The 21,186-nt window shown below is 44.5% G+C and overlaps 1 protein-coding gene across 1 annotated transcript; it reads left to right on the plus strand.

Moving 5' to 3' along the window:
• Positions 1-3,744: 3,744 nt before the first annotated feature.
• Positions 3,745-13,236, plus strand: FAM240A (family with sequence similarity 240 member A). The gene is given in 2 exon segments (XM_001113985.5): positions 3,745-3,929; positions 11,818-13,236. Coding segments are annotated over 2 exon segments (276 nt in total). The 3' UTR covers positions 11,909-13,236.
• Positions 13,237-21,186: the final 7,950 nt, after the last annotated feature.

Below are 21,186 nucleotides of genomic sequence, written 5' to 3' on the forward strand. Positions count from 1 at the left end.
TTCATCCTGCAAGTCCCTCCCCCTAGAAGGAGCCCCAAAGCCTTGGTCAGGTCAGGGCACCCTCCTTGTGTGTCCCATTTCAGTGCCTATCATATGCAGTGCCAGTGCCTCACTCCCTGTTATCTGAAGTCCCCTGAGGAAGGGCCCTGTCTTATCCCAGTGTCAGCCCTTTAGAGTGAAGAAGGATGGGGTATTACATATTTGTTTGTTTGTCTGTTTGTTTGTGACAGGGTCTCACTTTGTCCCCCAGGCTAGAGTGCAGTGATACAAACATGGCTCACTACAGCCTTGACCTCTTGGGCTCAAGCAATCTTCCCACCTCAGCCTCCTGAATAGCTGGGACCACAGGCACATACCACTACGCCCAGCTAATTTTTTATTTTTTATTTTTGTAGAGACGGGATATCTGTATGTTGCCCAGCATGGTCTCAAACTCCTGGGATCAAGTGATCCTCCAGCCTCAGCCTCCCAAAATGCTGGAATTACAGGCATGAGCCACTGCACCTGGCCTAAACATATTTAATCCCCTCTTTCTGCTTTATTTTTATCTTTTCCTAAAAGTGTATTTCTAAACTTATCATTAATTGTGTTTCCTTGAAGCTACAAAATTGGTGATAGTAGCCACTACAGTTCTGCCCATAGTAAGGACAATGACTAAAACAAGCTAAGACAAGGTAGTTTGTTTAAAAGCGAAATGCGGCCGCGCGCGGTGGCTCAAGCCTGTAATCCCAGCACTTTGGGAGGCCGAGACGGGTGGATCACAAGGTCAGGAGATCGAGACCATCCTGGCTAACACGGTGAAACCCCGTCTCTACTAAAAAATACAAAAAACTAGCCAGGCGAGTTGGCGGGTGCCTGTAGTCCCAGCTACTCGGGAGGCTGAGGCAGGAGAATGGCATGAACCCGGGAGGTGGAGCTTGCAGTGAGCTGAGATCTGGCCACTGCACTCCAGCCCAGGCGACAGAGCGAGACTCCGTCTCAAAAAAAAAAAAAAAAAAAGTGAAATGCATTTTTTCTTAGAGATTTTACTTGTTTTCACCATTGTGTCAGCAGCATTTTCCAGCAAAACACACACACACACAGCTAGTTAGTTTGTAAAATACCATTATGCAGACGGAGGTAGAGATGGATGTCACTCTTCAACCCAGAGGGAGCTCTGCTATTTCTTAGAAAAACATGTATCTCCCATTTTACACATGTGGGACACCTCCCAGTGAGTGGGCGTGGTGAGGCTTATCTCTGACATATGAGAAGTGAAAGAATATAGGACAAACGCTCTTACCCAGTGCTCCTCTGGGCATGGCCGTACGTAGTACATGGTTCAACTTAAGAACTTCTACTGTCATCCAAGCTTTCCTAAATGGTGGCCAACAGATCAAGGATAGAGATAAATGAATCTGTCATATACCCAAGAAGCCACACACTCAATATTGTGTGTAAATAAAGATTCACAGTTATTCAGGGTTTTCAATGACATTTAATTAGCTCAGACTAATGATGTCCCTATGCTGGACTAATGATTCCCTATGCCAGACAACAGTCAGAAAAATCAGTGGGCGAGGACCAAGCTCATCGGTTACATTTATTCAGAACTTTATAAATTGCAGAACACTTTCACATTTGGAGTCAAACTTGGCCTTCAGAGAAATTTTAAAGATGAGAAAACTGAGGCCAGGAGAACCCATGTGACAAATAGACGGCACATCAAGGCAGTGGAAACACAGGTCTGGAGTGAACATCTGGCTTCAAACCCCTTTCTCCTTCTACCTTGCCCCACTGTCCCGGTCTGTCTTTCTGAGACCTGTGGCACAGATCTCTATGCTGAGTTCCAGACCCATGTGTCAGGCACCCCTCCTTGCTTCCCCCTGGGGGTCGGCACCCAGGAAACTCAAACTCCATCCATCCAGCACAGCCTGAGCCCACTCCCCATAGCCCTCCTCCTCCTACATTTCCCATCTGTGCACAGGCAGAGCCAGGGCAGTACCCACTGACAGCCCTTCTCCTTCATTTTCCACGCAGAGTTTCCTGTGAATCTGTCCACTCTTCATCATTCTTGCCCCTCCCACCCTGGTCACAGCATCTCTCTGGGCTCCTCCAGCAGCCCAGTCACTTCTCCCCCTGCATACGCTCTCACCTCTCCAGTCTCTGCCCCCAGAACATCTGGCAAAATGCCTGTCTGGACCCACCATTTCCCCACTGAAAGCCCTTCCTGGGATCAGGTCCAAATTCTCTCTGGGGCATGCCAGGCCAGCTTCTCCAGGCTCCCATCTCCCCATACTCTTCTGCAGGGGTTCCCACCAGCAGACAGGAGCTTCTGCAGTCCCTGCTTTTGAGCTTTCTACTGTATCCACTCAGCTGGTCTGAAAGTCGAGCAGTTTCTGCAGGTAAAAAAGTGAGCATTTTGAGTGTCTGATATGTATAATTCCACACACAAGAGCCCACACGTGTGCATGCGCACACAAACACATACACCTCAAAGCAGCTTGCCCTGGGGGTGTCAGGCACTGGAACCATTTTCTCTGATAAACCCCTTCAGTAAAGGTCCTGGAAACTTTCAGAAGTCTGAAGCCTGTCACTCCTCAAATGTCTCACCTAGAAGATGATGAAGGTCATGGCCATCTCATGTAGCTGTTGTGATAACGAAATGGACTTAGGTTCACAAAATTCCTGGTGCATGTTCCTGCTGCCGGAAGTTGAGAAATGATTCTTCTGTGAGGAGGAAGGAAGGGCAGAGGCGTTTGCCAGGTGCCAGCTTGTGGGAGGCTTGCACTCACATCTCACTGTGTGCTGACAACCAGCCAGCAGCAAGCACTGAGGCCACCATTGTCCTCCCACTTGCAGAGGTCCTGTGGCTGGCCAGGTATCCTCACATCAACAGCAGGGTCAGGATGCCTATACCCTGCGGAGTCTCAGGGATCATGTTTTATGGGGGTTCAGCTTCTATTTTTTTATGTCAATAGCTTTAGGAGTACACGTGGGTTTTTGTTACATGGGTAAATTGTATAGTGTTTAAGTCATGGTTTTTAGTGCACTTGTCACCCAAATAGTGTACATGGCACCCAATAAGTGACATTTTATCCCCAACCTCTCTCCCTTGAGTCTCCAATACCCATTATACCACTCTGTTTATAAACCCTTTATGAACCCGTGGCTTAGCTCCGACTTATAAGTGAGAATACACAGTATTTGGTTTTCCATTCCAGAGTTACTTCATTAGGATAATGGCCTCCAGTTCCATCCGAGTTGCTGCAAAAGACATTATTTTGTTCTTTTTTATGGCTGAGTAGTATTCCATCACACACACACACACACACACACACACACACACACACACACAACATTTTCTTGATCCACTCATCAGTTAATGAGCACTTAGTTTGACTCCGTATCTTTGCAATTGTGAATTGTGCTGTGATAAACAAACACATGCAGGTGTCTTTTTTATATAATTACTTCTTTTCTTTTAGGTAGGTACCCAGTAGTCAGAATTGCTGGATCGAATGGTAGATCTACTCTCAGTTCTTTGAGAAATCTCCATACTGTTTTCCAAAGAGGTTGTACTCATTTACATTCCTACCAACAGCATATAAGTGTTCTCTTTGCTCTGCATCTGCACCAACACCTATTAGTTTTTTGACTTTTAAACAGTCAAATTGGAGTAAGGTGGATTGGAGTAAGATGGTATCTCATTGTGGTTTTAATTTACATTTTCCTGATGATGAATGATGTTGAGCATTTCTTCATATGTTTTTTGGTTATTTGTATGGCTATTTTCTTTTTTAGGGGATGAACAATCAATACACCCGTCGGGAGGTCTTCTGCCGGAACACCTGCCATGATCTCAAGCGTTTCTGGGAAAGGGAAATTGGTAAACAGACTTACTACCGAGAATCGGAAGAACATCGTCTGGGAAGAAGCGCACTGAGAAAGTATGTGGCTTGTTTGTCTACTTTTTAGAATTAATTCATTTTAAAAATACATCTTATAATTTACAACAGTTTCAGGTTCTAAATTATAAGCAAAATTAAGCAGAAGGTACAAAGAGTTCCCTGAGCCCCCACACAATTGTCCTACTATCAACCTCTGCACCAGTGGTACCTTTGTGACCGTCGATGAACTTTCACTGACTTTCAAGCCATTATTATCTTGTCTGTTTTGTAAGAGCAAAATTAATTTCCCCAGAAGAATGCCAGATGGGCATCTCAGAGGAGGTAATTATTTTAATTTTCCATGCTTACAGTCCTTTAATTCTTATCTTTATGAACTGGAAAACTCTATCCTCTCTGTCACCATGTCACCTTCTAGCACATGAGGGTTACAGTAAATGGGGCGGGGGCGGGGGGGCAAACACTGTGTCTGTGAAAAGCAATCAAGCAAAGAAAGCAGTGCCCGGTTCTTAGCGCCCATTTGGGTGAAAACACAAGATGCCCTGCGTGGTTCCTGGAGGGGAAGGCGGGGTCTCTCCTTATGTGCATCCCTGTTCTGGCCCAGTGAGTCTGCCGAGCAGTGGAGTGCAGTGACTTGACTCCCGTGGGAAAGGACGGCCACCTTGCTGTGGAAGCAGTGCAGGCTCACTACCCTCACACACACACTGCAGAAAGCCATCATGGGCTGCAGGGAGGGACCGCCCTTTTGAGTTCTGTCCCCTCAAAGGGAACAGCTCAGCCAGCTGTCTGAGGAGGCCATGGCTTATGTGTGGTAAGGGAGTATGAGACCTTGTGTGCTGTCCAGACGGCAGGGCCCATGACTGCACGGCCACTGGACTGACGACGTGCCTTAATTCACAGGCAGTAAACTCACTGCTGCCTTCCCAAAGCCCCTCCTGAACCCTAGAGGGGAACCCAGCCTCCCACTTACAGAGACCTCCTCAGCCTTATTCCCGACTACCACCCCACCTGCTGAAGTACAGTAGTAGGGCATAGAAAGCTGATTTGGGTGGCCAGTCATTTCTGCAGTTCCTGCCATCTTCATCCCCCAGGCTAGGCCGCTCAGAGTCCTGTACCATGTGTGCATTCCCTGGGGAGCAGGCAAAAGGCCTCAGGTGAAGTGAAATTGGCCTGAGGAAGATGCAGAAACCAAAGGCTACAAGAGACGCACAAGCCAAGGGGTGAACAAAATAGCCTCTGAAGCAAATTGTGCAGGTTGTTAAAATACTAAAAATATATACATGCGGCCTGGCGTGGTGGCTCACGCCTGTAGTCCCAGCACTTCGGGAGGCCGAGGCAGGCGGATCACCTGAGGTCGAGAGTTTGAGATCAGCCCAACAAACAGGGAGAAACCCTGTCTCTACTAAACATACAAAATTAGCTGGGTGTGGTGGCCACGACTGTAATCCCAGCTACTCAGGAAGCTGAGGCAGGAGAATCACTTGAACCTGGGAGGCGGAGGTTGTGGTGAACCGAGATCTTGCCTTTGCACTCCAGGCTGGGCGACAAGAGCAAAACTCTGTCTCAAAAAAAAAAAAAAAATATATATATATATGTATACACACACACACACACACACACACGCAGTATCTATGCATATAACAAAAGAATGCAAGGATGTAAACTTTTTGGTCGAAAGGATGGCAGAAGACTTTAACTTATTTGTTCTCCTTGCCCTCTTCTGATTTGAATCTGGGTAGCCAGGCTCCAGAGGCGCTGCTCTAATTAACACTCTATGTTGTCCCTTCGCAAAATGGAAAATAAAGTCCCCGATCATTGGGCTGTTAGGAGGCTTGACTATGGAAATGTACCGACAACACCCAGCCTGGTGCCAAACTCAAGGTCAGGGCTCAGGAATGTTAGTTCCCCTCCCTCTTCTGCACTCCCATTTAACAATCCAGGCTCTAATATGGCAGCAGCAATACGCCAAAGGAAGATATCCCTTGGAGGAGAAAAACAAGATGAAAACAAAATTGCAAGAGTGAGCAAGGGTGGGAACAAGCTCAGAATTGCGGTGAACAGCAGAGACTTTGCAGGAGCTGCCTGGGCTCATCCTTCTGGGTCCCTGGGGTGAGCAACCAAATCTCCCTGGGTCTCAGTGTCCTCATCGCTATTTTAATCATGGAGAAAGAGACACTAAGAGAAGGAAGAGGGATGCTGGTGAGTTACTGCCCTTTGAGTGTGGGCAGAGGGAGCGCAAACTTGATCATCTTCTTTCATTAGCAGATGGAGCACCTGGGCTACCGATGCACACAGGGGTGTGCACAAACCTCCCCCATTTTGGAACTGGTCAGGGAGGCGACACAGATGCTGCCATCTTCCACCTGCCCACTACAGGGTCTGAGCGTTTTTTTTCTGCAGTCTTCTGGGTCCCCAGCTTCAGAGCTGGTTCACTTGGCCCTTGGGCACCAGCAGCTTGTTGAGCTGCTGTGCAGATGTGTTGGCATGCTGGAGTTGGCAGCCCACACGCTGAGGTCCAGCCCTCCAGGGAACTAGGATGGCACCCCCCAACCTCCTCTCTTAGGGAAGAGAGTTGAGCAAAGGTAGGAGAATGGACAAGAGCATTCTAGGCAGAAGAAATGCCATGTGCAAACACCCTGAGGCAAGGGAACAACTTGCCCTATTTGTGGAATGGAGAAAGCGCCATTTTTATATATCACTTGTGTATTCTCCAAAGTCGTACTGCAGTACTGGATATATAATAGGTGCTCAAGAAAAGCATGCTTGACTGGATCCAAGAAAACCGTGGAATTGGCTCTTAGATGGGTCTTTGCTGCCTACTTACTTTGGTCCAGGACTCATTCCCATTCCTGTCTTCCCTGCCAGGCTGATCTGCTTTGACCCCCATCGCCATTAATTCTCCTCCCTCAGCTGACCCTTCTTCCCATTCTAGTCCTTGAATCACCTTGTCCTTCAGCTTCTGGCTAGGTTCTGTCAACAGGAGACAAGAGGACTGGAGGCTAAGTCTGCCTGTTTCTTCCCCACACCCTTCCTGCTCTGGGTCCTGTTTTCTAGCAGTGACTTCATGTCTCCTGTACTACAGCTCCTGCTGCAGGGCCCCTCCCCCATGGCTCCAGGCTCCAAACACAAGTGAAAAGCAACGGGTAGAAAGAAGCTATTGACATTTGGCAACACCTAACGAAAGTAAATTGGATCTAATGATCATTAATATCTGCTAACATCAAAAAAAGAGAGATACAACCAGACAGATTTGATGGCCGTCCATCATATCACCGGTGATGTCAAAAATAAAATAAAATAAAATAAAATAAAATAATCAAACTTCTAGTGCTAGCCACTAATTAAGAGAATATACAGGAGACAGAGGAATGGGTTAGAGTCACACAGGAATACAGTCAGCAAAATTCAAACTGTGCCTACTCTCCAGAACAAACAATCTGGTTTCAAAAAAAAAAAAAAAAAAACTGCAAGGGAAGGGGAAAGATGAGGGAGAATTTCCAGATTAAAGAAGACCTAAAGGATATAGCAACAAATAGGAATGTATGCACTTTATTCGGGTCCTGATTCAACCAACCTAACGTTCAACATTAAAAGACATTCGAAGTTGTCAACCAATGAAATATTTATTTCATGATATCGTGTACCTTCTGTTAATGTTTTAAGTGTGATAATGGCAAGGTAGTTTCTTTTTGAAAGAGTTATTAACTTTAAGGACAAAATAGCTAAATACAGTTATTTTGTTTATTATGCAGGAGAAGGGAGATGTGGGAAAGGAGATCAGCCTTAAGCTGGGGAAGCTGGGGAGTAGCTATAGGGGAGTTCTTTATTACTAGTTTCTCTACTTTTTTATATGCTTGAAATCTTCTACTATAAAGGTTTTCTAAACAATGTTATTTTGAAAAAAAAAAAAAGAGTGCAATTTCCCTTTCCCTTCTTGCTCACCACCTCTTCACAATCCAAGTAGTTCCATTAATTTTTTCTGTATGTATTTTGAGGCTATTTTATTAGGTGCATGCATGTTCAGAAGTGTAATATCTTCATGGTGAGGTGAGCCTTTTTATTATTAGGCAGTGACTTTATCCCTGATGATTTTTTCTTTGAAGATCTTTTTATCAACAGACTTTAGAACTGTATTAACAGACTTTATATTAAGTCTGTCAACATAGCCAAACCAATCTTGTTTTTATTAGCATCTGCCTTATATATCTTTTTTCTGTCTTCTTATTTTCAACTTATCTCTGTCCTTATAATTTAGATGTGTCTTTTTTAAACAGCACCTCATTGTCTGAGCACGGTGGCTCATGCCTGTGATCCCAGCAGTCTGGGAAACCAAGGCAGGTAGAACACTTGAGTTTGAGTCCAGCCTGGGCAATATGGCAAAACTCTGTCCCTATAAAAAATACAAAAATTGGCCAGGCATGCTGCCACGAGCCTGTAGTCCCAGCTACTGGGGGGGAAGGAGGAGTGGGGCTGAAACAGGAGGATCACTTGAGCCTTGGGAGGTCAAGGCTGCAGTGAGCCGTGACAGTGCCACTGCACTCCAGCCTGGGCAACAGAGACCCCACTTTCTAAAAAAAAAAAAAAAAAAAAAAAAAAAAAAAAGGACATAGTTGGATTGGATGTTTTTCTAATCTGACATATTTTAGTATAAATTGGTGAGTTTAGTCCTTTTTCATTTATTGTAACTGGCTTGTTTCTACCATCTTAGTTACTTAGAGTGCTTTACGGTTTCCCTTTTTCTGTATTCCTTTCTATTCTTTTTCTTACTGTTTGAATTGATATCCATATCTCCTTAATAGATAAGAACTATTTTGCTAGTTTCTTCTCTCATCTTCATCATTGTCTTCTTTTCATTTTCTCTGGGTTTACTCTTTTGCAGAGATGTTCTCAGTTTTGATCAAGTCTAATTTATGAGAAAAATTTCTTTTATAGATTTTGCTTTTGTTGTCTCTAAGGAGACTTTGCCTATCCCAAGGTCACAAAGATTGTCTTCTGTTTTATTTCTAGAAGTCTTATGAATTTAAGTTTTGCATTTAGATTAATAATATATTTTGACTTAATTTTTAATATAATGTGAGGTACAGACTGCAGTTCACTTTTTTTGCATATCCAGTGGTTCCAGCACCATTTGTTGAAAAGACTATCCTTTCTCCGCTACATTGTCTTTGCACGTTTGTTGAAAATTAATAACTCATCTGTCCCATTGATCTATTTGTCCATTGGCACCAATGTCACACTGTTTTGATTACTTAGGTTTACAATAATTCTTGAAGTCAGGTGGTGTAAGTCTGACAACTTTTTCTTCTTTTTCAAAGTTGTTTTAGTTATCCTAGGTTCTCTGCATTTTCATATGAATTTTGGAATCAACTTGTCAATTTCTGTTATGTAAAACAGCCTGCTGGTTTGATTGGGATGGAATTGAATCTTTAGGTCAATTTAGGGAGAAATGACGTCCTAACAATATTTAGAGTATCTGATATATGAACACAATATATATGTCCCTTTATTTAGGTCTGTTTTAATATCTCTCAGCAATGGTTTGCAGTTTTCAGCACATGAGTCATACATATCTTTTGTCAGATTTACCTCTATTTTGTATTTTTGATATTATTATAATTGACTTTTTAAAATTTCAATTTATGGTTGTTTCTTTGATTTATGGGTTATTTAGAATTTGTTATTTAGTTTCATAATATTTAGGGGACTTTCCAGATATCTTTCTGTTATTAAGGCTAATTTAATTGTTGCAGATGGGGAACATATTGAATTCTTTTAAATTTATTGAGACTTGTTTTATAGCCCAGAATATTTTCTATCTTCGTAAATATTCCATGTATGTTTGAAAGGAATGTGTGTTCTGCGGTTGTTAGGGAGAATATTCTATAAATATTCTATATCAAGTTGGTTGATAGTGTTGTTCAAGTGTTTTATATCCTTATCAATTTCTTGTATACTTGTTTTACTGATTATTGAAAGATGGGTATTGAAATCTCTGCTATAATTACAGATTTGTCTACTTCTCCTTGCAGTTCCATCACATTTTGCTTCATGTATTTCGAAATTCTGTTATTAGGTACATAAATGTTTCAGACTGTTATATCATCTTGATGAATTGACCCCCTTATTACAAAATGACCCTCTTTCTCTTTGGTAATATTTTTTGCTATGAAAACTACTTTGATATTAATATGACCACACCAGCCTTCTTTAATTAGGTTTAGCATGGACTATCTCTTCGTCCTTTTACTTTTAACCTATTTTGTCTTCATATTTAAAGTGGATTTCTAATAAGCAGCATATATTTAGATATTGTCTTTTAAAAATCCAATTTGACAGTCTTTGCATTTTTATTGCATTGTTTACACCATTAACATTAATTGGTATGATTTGTTTTAAATCTACCATCGTGCTATGTGTCCTCTATTTCTCTCATCTGTTGTTTATTCCCTTTCTCTCTTTTTCTGCCTTGTTTTGGATCAAGTGAGTACCTTTTATGATTTCATGTTATCTCTTCTGTTGGCTTTTTAACTATTGCTCTTTGTGTTTAGTGGTTGCTTTAGGATATATAGTACACATCCTTAACTTATCACAGCCCGCCTTCAGGTGATATTTTATCACTTTTTGTGTAGCATAAGAACCTTAAAATGGTATATTCTCATTTCTCCCCTCTTGGCCTTTATGCTATTGTACAAAGTACAACTTTACTTCTACATATGCTATAACCCCACAGTACATCATTAACAGTTTCACTTTCAACGGTGGGCTCTTTTTTTTTTTTTTTTTTTTTTTTGAGACAGAGTCTTACTCTGTCACCCAAGCTGGAGTGCAGTGGCGTGATCTCGGCTCACTGCAACCTCCGCCTCCCAGGTTCAAGCAATTCTCCTGCCTCAGCCTGCCGAGTAGCTGGAACTGCAGGCACCCACCACCATGACCAGGGAATTTTTGTGCTTTTAGTAGAGACGGGGTTTCACCATATTGGCCAGGCTGGTCTCGAACTCCTGACTTTGTGATCTGTCCGCCTTGGCCTCCCAAAGTGCTGGGATTACAGGAATGAGCCACTGTGCCTGACCACAGTGGGCTATTTTTAAAGAGATTTAAGTAGTTTTAAAAAGTATTAATATATAACCACATCGTTGCTTTTCAGATGCTCTTCATTCCATGTGTACATCCAGATTTCCATATTGTGTCACTTTCCTTCTGTTTGAAGGAACTCCTTTAACATGTCACATAGTGACAGTCTGCTGGTGATTTCTTTCAGTTTGCGTATGTCTAAAAATATCTTTATTTCACCTCTGCCGTTGAAAGATAGGTTTGCTGTGTAAAGAAGTCTAGACTGACAGGTTTACTCTCCCTGACTTTAAATACATTTTCAAAGGAAAATTCAGAGAAGTAAGATTAAGTACTTTTAACAAAAATGAGAACCTGTTTACTCACACTTACATAAATAAATAAATATGAGTAAATTATAAATATATATATTTAAACTTGCATGTCCTCTGCATGACTTTTTTTTTTTTTTTTTTTTTTTTGAGACGGAGTCTCACTCTGTCGCCCAGGCTGGAGTGCAATGGCGCGATCTCGGCTCACTGCAAGCTCCGCCTCCCGGGTTCACGCCATTCTCCTGCCTCAGCCTCCCGAGTAGCTGGGACTACAGGCGCCCACAACCGCGCCCGGCTAATTTTTTGTATTTTTAGTAGAGATGGGGTTTCACCGTGGTCTCGATTTCCTGACCTTGTGATCCGCCCGCCTCGGCCTCCCAAAGCGCTGGGATTACAGGCGTGAGCCACCGCGCCCGGCCCTCTGTATGACTTTTAAAACCTGAACACATACACGTAATTTCAGCGGCTGGCAGGAGAGGAAGAAAGCTCTCCTGAACCAACAGCCGTGGAGATGAGTGCTCCATCTGTGTGTGTTTGGCTTCTATTTTCAGGCTCAGAGAAGAATGGAAGCAGAAGCTGGAAACTAAGCTGAGGCTGCGGAACAATCCAGAGGACACTGAAAAGCGGACAAATGTTGGCTGAGAGCTTCCTGCTTCATTGACACAAGAAGATGCAAAACACTGAGGTCACTTTGCTAGGAGAAGTCAATGCAAATCCCTGAGTCCCTTTGCTATACCTGTCAGCCCTCACACTATTGTTTCCCCACCTGGGAGAGGATTTACCTATAAATGCTTTCCCAGTGCTTGATGGCAGTTATTGGTCAAGTCAGTCCTCTGTGCATGGGCGCCAGGTTATTATCCCAAATGTCTCTAAAGATAGCTTATTTAATATCGAAGCTCCATGCAGCACTCCTTGCTTCTATATAATTATCTTCTAATTTTGAAATCCAAATATTTTAAACTCTAAACACACCAAGAGGAATCCTCAACCTTCATGGTCAAACTTTAAACATTGCACAGTGGTAATGCCCCACCATTTCACCTAGGAAACACAGCTTTATGGAATTCTTGTTTTCTTTTTATAAGAAGAGAAATGCACCTATCTGCAGAAAGTAAAAAAAAAATTATCAATAGTCAAAGTATAGTTTGAAAATAAATTAATCTAATATTCTTTTTTCTTCATATAAATTTAATTGGCTTTTTCAAAAATATGTTTACCAAGAATAATATCAGAATAATTTTAATAAAGCTTGGTTGTCCTGTCATCACTATGCACATGCCTTCATTTTATTGCTTTATTTTAACCTCTGCATGTTTGCACGGGTTGGCTCTCTGTCAGCCCAGCCGAAGTATATCAGGCCACTCCACAGAGTATTTACCACACAGATTCTGGATTTTGAAATGGTACAGTCCCTCCCTTGCCATCTCTCAAGTTCAGAAGCACCAGGGTTTGATGCTTGCGAGAGTGCAAACTGTAGCCGGGCCTCAGGCAATTATTTTAACCAAGGGAAGGGAGAAGAGATGCAATGATATAAAGTCCTGGGCACTTGCTGGCTATAAGCAGCACCTGCAAGGCCTTATATACTATACACAGAGGAAATGTTTATGGCAGATGCACCTGACAGCAATAACAAGATAACAAGTTAAGCAAATACACTGAGAATGATATTATGGTCTACGAAGAATGTGTGTTCGGAGTCCCAAGCTAAGAAATCTGGGAATGGCTAACCTGGAGTTTCATACCTTAACTGTGAAGGACACCTGAACCCCCAGCCATCTTTTGGAACATAGGTTGTACAGGGGATCAAAGCCTTTTGTTTTGGGTTACATGGTGGTTGCTAGGTGGAGGGTGCTAAGTGAAAATACTATATAAACTGCATGTTTTTTACAAACAGTGGTGGTTCTCTTGTCCAGCCCGCTGCCACTGGACCATCCCTGTATGTAAGTTCCCCCAATAAACCCTATGTCTCATTCGCTGTCTCTGAGTGTCTTCTTTGTCTTCTCAGACTTGGTGCCATTTCGCTGGAGTCAATAGGAGCCTGGCTTGCCATAACATTACTAGGCGATGCAGAGAGTCAGGCTGGCCAATTCTGCCAGTGGTGAGTGTGGTGTTGCAGTCTTCTAAATGCCCTAATAGAGCATTAAGTATTTCCATCCGCATCCCTGGGGAACCCATTAGGCTTCATCAGGCCAATGGGAATTTCCAGGAAGAAAGCAGGACTGGGGCAGTATTTCCCCAGCTTCCATACGTAATGTGATCCAAGGAACAGGGCTCAGAGCCCTCTCTCCCTCTATGGTCTCTTATTCAATCTTGGATTCAATTCAACTAATAAATCACAAATTAGAGCTGGGGAAATTTGAGAATGTTTAGATGAAGAAGGAATTTTTGTTGGGTGTAGGAGGAATGTAGGAATTCAATAGAGGTCGAAGTAAAGTCATAGCTTACAGGGCTGAGAGGCTCTCAGAAGCAAAGGCCTGCCTTTACAAACTGCAAATGCTATTGCTGGGATTGAAATGCAGTAGGGTGAGGCAGGAAATATAGGTGAAGATTCATTGTGCATTTACTCATTCACCATATGCCAGGCACTAGACAACCAGAATCCAGCAGGAAAAAACAGACATGCTAACTCTGGAAGCTACAGTCTAGGGAAGAAGCCACTGGGAGTCACAGCAGGCCATGGTGCTCATGCCCTGTGGGAGCACTCTCTGGCCTCAGGAAGATCATATACACATGATCCAGGAACAGTGAGAATTCAGAGCTGGCAGGTCCTGGGTACTTTGAGGAAATACATTCAGGAAAGGTAGAGTGGGAGTGTGGAGAAGGCACAGCACACAGGGCCCTGTTGGCTGATGGACTCCAGCTTTGCCTAAGGGCACAGGGAGCACCTGAAGGGTATTAACAAGGAGCATGCTGGAGCATTGCCCAGCTACAGCAGGTGAGAGGACGGAGGTGGGAGGCCAGTCACAAGCTCCTGCAGATGGCTCTGGAGAGGCCTTGGTGCCCTGGAAGGAGGGGTCAGGAAGGTAAGGGGTAGACAAGGAGGAAGACCATCTTGGAGGGAAGCACACAGCTCCGTGAGTGATGGGGTGCAGAGGGAGGAGTGTGTCCAGGGGGTTAGAGGTGGCAGAGGTTCTTGGAGGCTGTGAAAAGGAAGGGAATATGAAGGAGAAATATGATGTGGGACTAGAGGTGGTGGGGACACATCAGAAGCATGATGAGTGAGAGGGCCCGGGAGACATGCAATTTGCACCAAGGAGCATGCAGGAAAATCCTGTTCCCAGGTGGCTGCCCACCTACTCTAGAACACTACCTCCTCAGGGCGCTGCCTAGATAGTACAGAAACGGGTATCTCAGGGCCTGACTGATCTTCAGGATGGGGGACAGAGACCTGGTAGAAATCCCGGCTGGTTCCAGGCCAGTATCCAGGGCAAGCATATGAATCCATCAGAGTCAGCCTCAGAGAGAATGATGAACCCATGGCCAAGGAGATAGTGAGCAGAAGAGGTTTTGGATTTGGAAAGCCAGTTTTCTTGGGAAAGATTTTATTACAGGCGTGCTGACAGGTGAAACAGTTTATGGGTGTTCTGTCTCTGCTTTTTGAAATACCCAAGCATTGCTGACTTCTCAGAGCTCTGTATCTGCCCCAGTGCCTGAATGTGCATTGAATAGATTTTTATTGATTGGTATGTCTTGGTTACAAATGTTTTAGGTGCTTTTCTGTAAAGTACCTAAATACAAATAGAATGAAATTACTCGGTCAAGACTGATACATAAAGTTAAATTTTCATATTCACCGATATGGATGAAACTCATCACTTTAAAGCCTCCAGTGGTTCCATTCTAGGAACGTATGTTTCTGTGGAAACTCGTAGATGCATAACATAGGATTGGTTTGTTCACAGTCTCAAAATAGCCTTGGAGGTTGACCCAGGCCTTGAAGTCCTGCTCTCAGGCCGCTCTGCACCGTTGGCTCAGTGACCTCCCAGAGATCTGAATAGTCCTAGTTGTTGCTCCTTGGAAACCTTGACTCTCCACAGATGAGCAAAAGCTGCTTCTTTTTTCCCTAATCTATGGAAAGGTCACCAGGATAAAGCCCCTAGTGGGTGTGGAAGCCAGCTTTGGAAGAACCTGAGAAGTGCAATGGGAGCAGCTGTGAAAGGAAGGTCGCAACTATACAGTCAAGCTGTGAGGCCAGGAAGACCCAGGACCCCCTCAGGGCTCTCAGAGGCTGAATATAAGGGCAGAAATCTCTGCTGCCTTGGCAGCGGAAAAAACAACACTCATATATTATGAGACCCAAAATTATCTTTTGGATGCATGAATGGAGGGTTTGCTTGTAGCACAAGCACATAGTCTTATAAGAAACACTTAACTAACAACTCCATTCAAAGCAGAGCTAGGCAGACTTCATAGATCGGCTCGGGGCTTATTTCCTCCCTCATTTAGCAGAGAGCTGGCTTAGCTTTAGCTTTCTGAATTGGTCAATATAAAACACACTGAGACTAGCTGCTAAGCTTCGGAGGCTTCTCTCCACACAAGGTCACTTCCTGACTGGGAAGCTTCCAGTGTTTCATAATTGTCCAAATGTTTCCATTTGGCCTACAGAGTGAAGGGCTTTACAGGGCGTGGTGCTTCTGGAGCCTGCGCCCAGCACAGCGGTGCCAGCCCAAGCCCGAGTCCGGGCTGTGCTCTGCTGCTTCTCTGCCTGCAGTTTCCCCGCAACAAACATAATTTTGCCTTTCTATCGAGCAATGGCTTTAGTGTTGGGTGTTCCATGACCATGTTCTCAACAGCGGCTTCATTCAGGCCCTCCCTAGACCCAGAAGGCTGTCTTGGAGGACAGCTCCCAAGTATACACAGAACTTGAGGCAAGAAGAGGGAAAGATACAAAAAAGGCAGAGAACAAAACTGAGGAAAGTTTAACACCCGCAGAGGGAGAGAAAATACAGCTTTCTGGAAAGACTCTTGCACGGGGTTTAGAAAATTTCATTCTTGATCATGGCTGTTTCTGTCAGAGGCCAGTCAGGCAAAAAAAACAAAAACAAAAACAAAAACAAAAACAAAACAAAACAAAACAAAACAAAAAACAAAACAAAACAACACAAAAAAACGCCAGGAGGAGGAAAAGGAAAAGGAAGAGGAGAATGAGGATGAGGATGAGGATGAGGATGAGGAGACAGGGAAGAGGAGGGGGTAAAAGGAGGAGCGGGGAGAGGAGGAGAATGGAGAAGGAGGAGGGGACGAGGAGGAAGAGGGGAAGAGGAAGAGGAGGGTGAGGAGGAGGAGAAAGAGGAGGAGGAGAGAAGGAAGAGAGGAGGAGGGGAAGAGGCAGGGAGGCAGGCCCTGACCACTGGAGGTGGTTCCTCGCAGTCGCTGTTGCATAGATCTGGTTACCAAGGCACTGGAACAGCTGAGACACCAAACAGGGAACAGCAGGCAATCCAGGGCTCCTCAGCACCAAGTTGCTGCTCAAATCTCTAGCACTGCAGGAACAAAGGAGAGCCGCCTGGTGGGAACTGGAACAACATGGGGAAGTATCCCCAGCAAGCTCTGGGCCCGCGGAGGGAGGTGGTGCGGGAGACGCTGAAACCCAGCAGCCGCGCTGCCTGAGTGGGAGGTGAGAAGCGCCCTGGCTGGGCCTCCCTCCGGCGCCTCCCAGTGGCCGCAAGCTGGTCGGCGGCAGGTGCTGCGCAGTCAGCGGGACCCCGCGATGCGAACGAGAATGATGAGCGTAAGGACTCCTCTCCATGTGCTGGGAAATGTCAGGACAGGTCTGTCTTTCCGAGTTTCCCTTCTGAGATGGAAAGCGGTCTTTAGGGATTTGTCCAGATCTGAATGTCTGTGAGACAAGCATGAACTCTATCAGGAGACGTTGTGGTGGAACCACACCTGGTCATAGGCCTGGTGGGTGTGTTCTTCAAGAATGGGGTCTTCCGCTGGACAGACACGGTGGCTCACGCCTGTGATTCCCAACACTTTAGGGGGCCGAGGTGGTCGGATCACCTGAGGTCAAGAGTTCGAGACCAGCCTTGCAAACATGGTGAAACCCGATCTCTACTAAAAACACAAAAATTAACCAGGCGTGGTGGTGGACGCCTATAATCCCAGCTCTTGCTGAGGCAGGAGAATCGCTTGAACCCTGGAGGCAGAGGTTGCAGTGAGCCGAGATTGTGCCACTGCACTCCAGCCTGGCGACAGAGCAAGACTCCATCTCAGAAAAAAAAAAAAAAAAAAAAGAAGAAGAAGAATGGAGTCCTTATGCTAACATTGACCCCGGAAGAGGAAGAGCTAAAGTCTCTCCCACCACAGAGGTGGCCCTAAATCTGGGCAGAGTCTGGGAATGACAGAGTGGAGGTGTATATGTCACCTGACATTCTGTTTCATGATGACAGGTACTGCATTCCACACTGACTCTTGCACCCCACGCAAGGATGTGGCCTGACTATTCTGGGTGTGTGACTCCTGAGACAATGGTTGTGTTGCAGGTCCTTCCAGTGTAGCTTTCTGGGGAAAAAGTATTTAGGACATGAGGTGAACCAATGGGGAAGGCAGACATTTTACTTGTTTTCAAAATACATTTATCAAGCATTATCAAGTCTGAGATTTTACCCTGCTTACAAGTTAACACACTAACCTGCCATCGTTTCATGGACATGGCAGGAGGTATGAGGCTCCTGGATCAGGGAGAGGATGGTTTAGCACTGACAGCAATAGCAGTGGTCAGGGTATCGGCACCTGCACCCACTCCTCAAACCTCGGTTCCCACTGAAAACATGAGGAGGACAGGTGAAGAGCCCTGAGGTTAGGAAACTCAAATCTTGAATAAGGGGTAGTAAGCTTGCCTGACCTTTGCCCTGGTGGAAAACACTATACCTACCTTCGAATTCTGGAAGCAAACCTGCCCTCCCCCTTACTGAGATTCCATACCTGTCAAGGCTGCTTATCATACCAACATCCTTGGAAAGGCAGCCTGGAGCACAAGCAGCCAGTGCTTCTGCTCAGAAGATGTGCAGGAATTCTAGAGACCCAGGAAAAATGCCTCCCAACAATATCCACCCCTTATTTCTATACTGTCTTGGCTTCTGGTGAATTTCCCCAGGGGAGATTATTTACCTGACTGACAGAAGCTGGGACCAAATTCATTTAGTGTGTCTCATACAGACTGAATTGAGTCAAGTATGAAAGGACTTCAAATAGCAAGATGAAGCCAACCTGCAGTACTGACCACAGCCATGCCTCCAAGGGTCCTTGATCCAAATAGCAGAACAAACCACACAAACTCTCAGGGCCTACTTTAGAAAGCCACATGGCTTGAGTTTCTGTATAGACTGTTCCTCTTGTCCAGCGGCCTTAATTAATCCAGGAATGGCGGCATGTACTAATGATTGCACAGACTCCACGTTGGCCTGCACGGAGGCAGTCTAGGGAGATTCCATTATCCGTAATAATCCTGAACCAGTGAGCTGAGGCTGCCCTAAATGTCTTCCACTGTCAAAGTGGTGATCCCTTCAGCTAAAACCAGGGACAAATTTCATACCATTAATTAGGTGGCTTCCATTATAAGGGAAAATGTACTGAGAGTATATATGATAGTGAGTTCGAGTAACTGAATTACTCATTTTGGAGCAATTTTAGAAGTTGTCTGAGGGCCACGTGATCCACTGGTGGTATTTCCTTAAGCACTCAGAGGTCTCTCACGACAAATCCTAAGGTACAAGTTACCTAGGGGCCTGATAGGATGGAGAGTTGAGTGTCTGCATCCAACAAAGCCATGAAAGATGAAGTCCTTCCCTTCTCTGAATGTCCCCAGCATACTTGGATGGGTGCGTGCAGCCTTTGGTCCATCTTGGGGAAAAGGAGATCTCTGCCCCACCCCTAACAAACTTTCTCCTTAAAGGAGCTGAGGTTAAGGTAGAGGGGAACAGAGGGATGGATTTTCTAAGCATGATGTGAAAGGGTGAAACTCTAAAGAAAAATATTGAGAGATCTGACATTTTGATGATTTTTGAATATCCCAACTTGTGAATACCAAAAATGAAATAGATTTAAATTTAAAAGCAAGTAGGGAGTAATATGAAAAATTTGAAATATTTTAATATATCCCATTTTATATTATATAATAAACTTAATAGACTTTGCTTGTACCAATCAATAAAACAATAATCAACAACTTAATATGTAAAGAAGCAATCACTATAAATCTGCAAATTCACAACAATGGAGATATCATGAATAATAAAAGAGTAAATTTTAATATTTATGAATTATAAAAAGGCACAAGAAGAGAATTTGAATTTTTAAAAACAAAATTGGCAAAGATTTTTAGAGATCATTGAACCTATATTTTTTTTACTATGTTAGATAGTTGTTCAATGAGTATCCACTTCCTCACTCTCTACCTCTGTGGGAGGCTGGGCTTGGCTTCATGACCTGTTTTAGCAAACAGAAGACAAACAAGAATAACTGGCCAGTTCTGAGCAGAGGACTCTCTGCTCAGAGACATTGTGAGATTTTTCTTGCCCTTCTGGAAGCTTCTGACCTCTGTGATGGAAACACGTGCTCCAGGGAGCTGCCCTTCTCCAGCCTTGGCTGCAGAGAGTGGCATTGCAGAGCAGATCTGAACTCAGGCTGCAGCCTAAAGCAAGCCACCCTAGCAGACTCAGGGCCCCACAGCCTGAGGCAGAGCTACCCAACCAACCCTTGAACACTGGAGTGAGGAAAAAAAAGTTTATTGTATATGCCATTGAGATCTGGGGGTCAGGGATTATTATGCAACAAAAGGCTGACTAAGACACAAATTGGTACCTAGAAGTGAGTTTCCTATAACACAAGCCTAAGACAGGTAGCAGCAGTTTAGGTACCAAACAGTACTAGAAAACATAATAGGCTGGTAAACGGTGATAAAACGTTTACAGAAAGCTAGAAAAAAGTGGCCAGTGTTATTGTCATGAAAAGACAAAACTCTGTTCAGTTGTTGTCTGTGATAACTTGGAAGACTGAATGTGTCTTCTGTGTTCACAGCTCTATGCCTGGCATCAGACTTTGCTCGAAGCAGATATTCAAACACCAAGGAAATGGCTCAAATATTTTGAGCTAAGATAAGCATAGGAAAGAGGTTGAAGTTCTATTAGAGGAAAATAACTCAATTTCCCTGTCCACCTTAGTGGTGGTGTATGGACTTTTAAATATCCATCTCTGGCTGGGCATGGTGGCTCACACCTGTAATCCCAGCACTTTGGGAGGCCAAGGTGGGTGGATCACCTGAGGTCAGGAGATCGAAGCTCTGTACTAAAAATACAAAACTTAGCCATCTCCTGAATGGTTGATGCCAGCCACTTGATCAGGCTTGACTCATGGCTGATGCTAAAACGTGTGACAGGAAGCCCTGCAAGGCTCCCCAGGGCATGGTCAGGACTGCCTGGGATATGGGGAGCATGAGGGCAGCTTGACCAGAACGTAGGGCTTGCCTCAAGGGGGTGTTGATGGGCGCTCTCTGCTGACCCTGGAACTAGGACTAGAAGTTTCCGGCCCCGGCCCCTCACACAGGCTCCGCAGGTGCTCAGTTGCCAACTTATTTCATGTGGTTCCTCATTTCACATACCACAGGAGGAAGGGTGCCATCTCGGGCTATTTCTGAATATTGCTGCTCATAGAACTTGTTAAACATCAAGGTCCTTGGGGGTAAAATGAGTTGATTTTCAAACTTACGTTAAGTTAGTGTTTGTACCCAACTTTTGCACAGGTTCTCAGCTGCAAAGCCCAGGGCAAAAACAGCCCCCTTGGTTCCCCAGGAGTTTCAGCAGAAAAGAGGGAAGAAAGGGAGGCCAGAAGCCTCCCATGTCCATAACAAAAGCCTCACAGGACATCTTAAGAGCTATAATATCTATAAACCTCAGCTCTGTGCTCCAGCATTGCCCTGT

Source organism: Macaca mulatta, chromosome 2, assembly GCF_049350105.2.
Source record: "Macaca mulatta isolate MMU2019108-1 chromosome 2, T2T-MMU8v2.0, whole genome shotgun sequence".
Taxonomy (NCBI): domain Eukaryota; kingdom Metazoa; phylum Chordata; class Mammalia; order Primates; family Cercopithecidae; genus Macaca; species Macaca mulatta.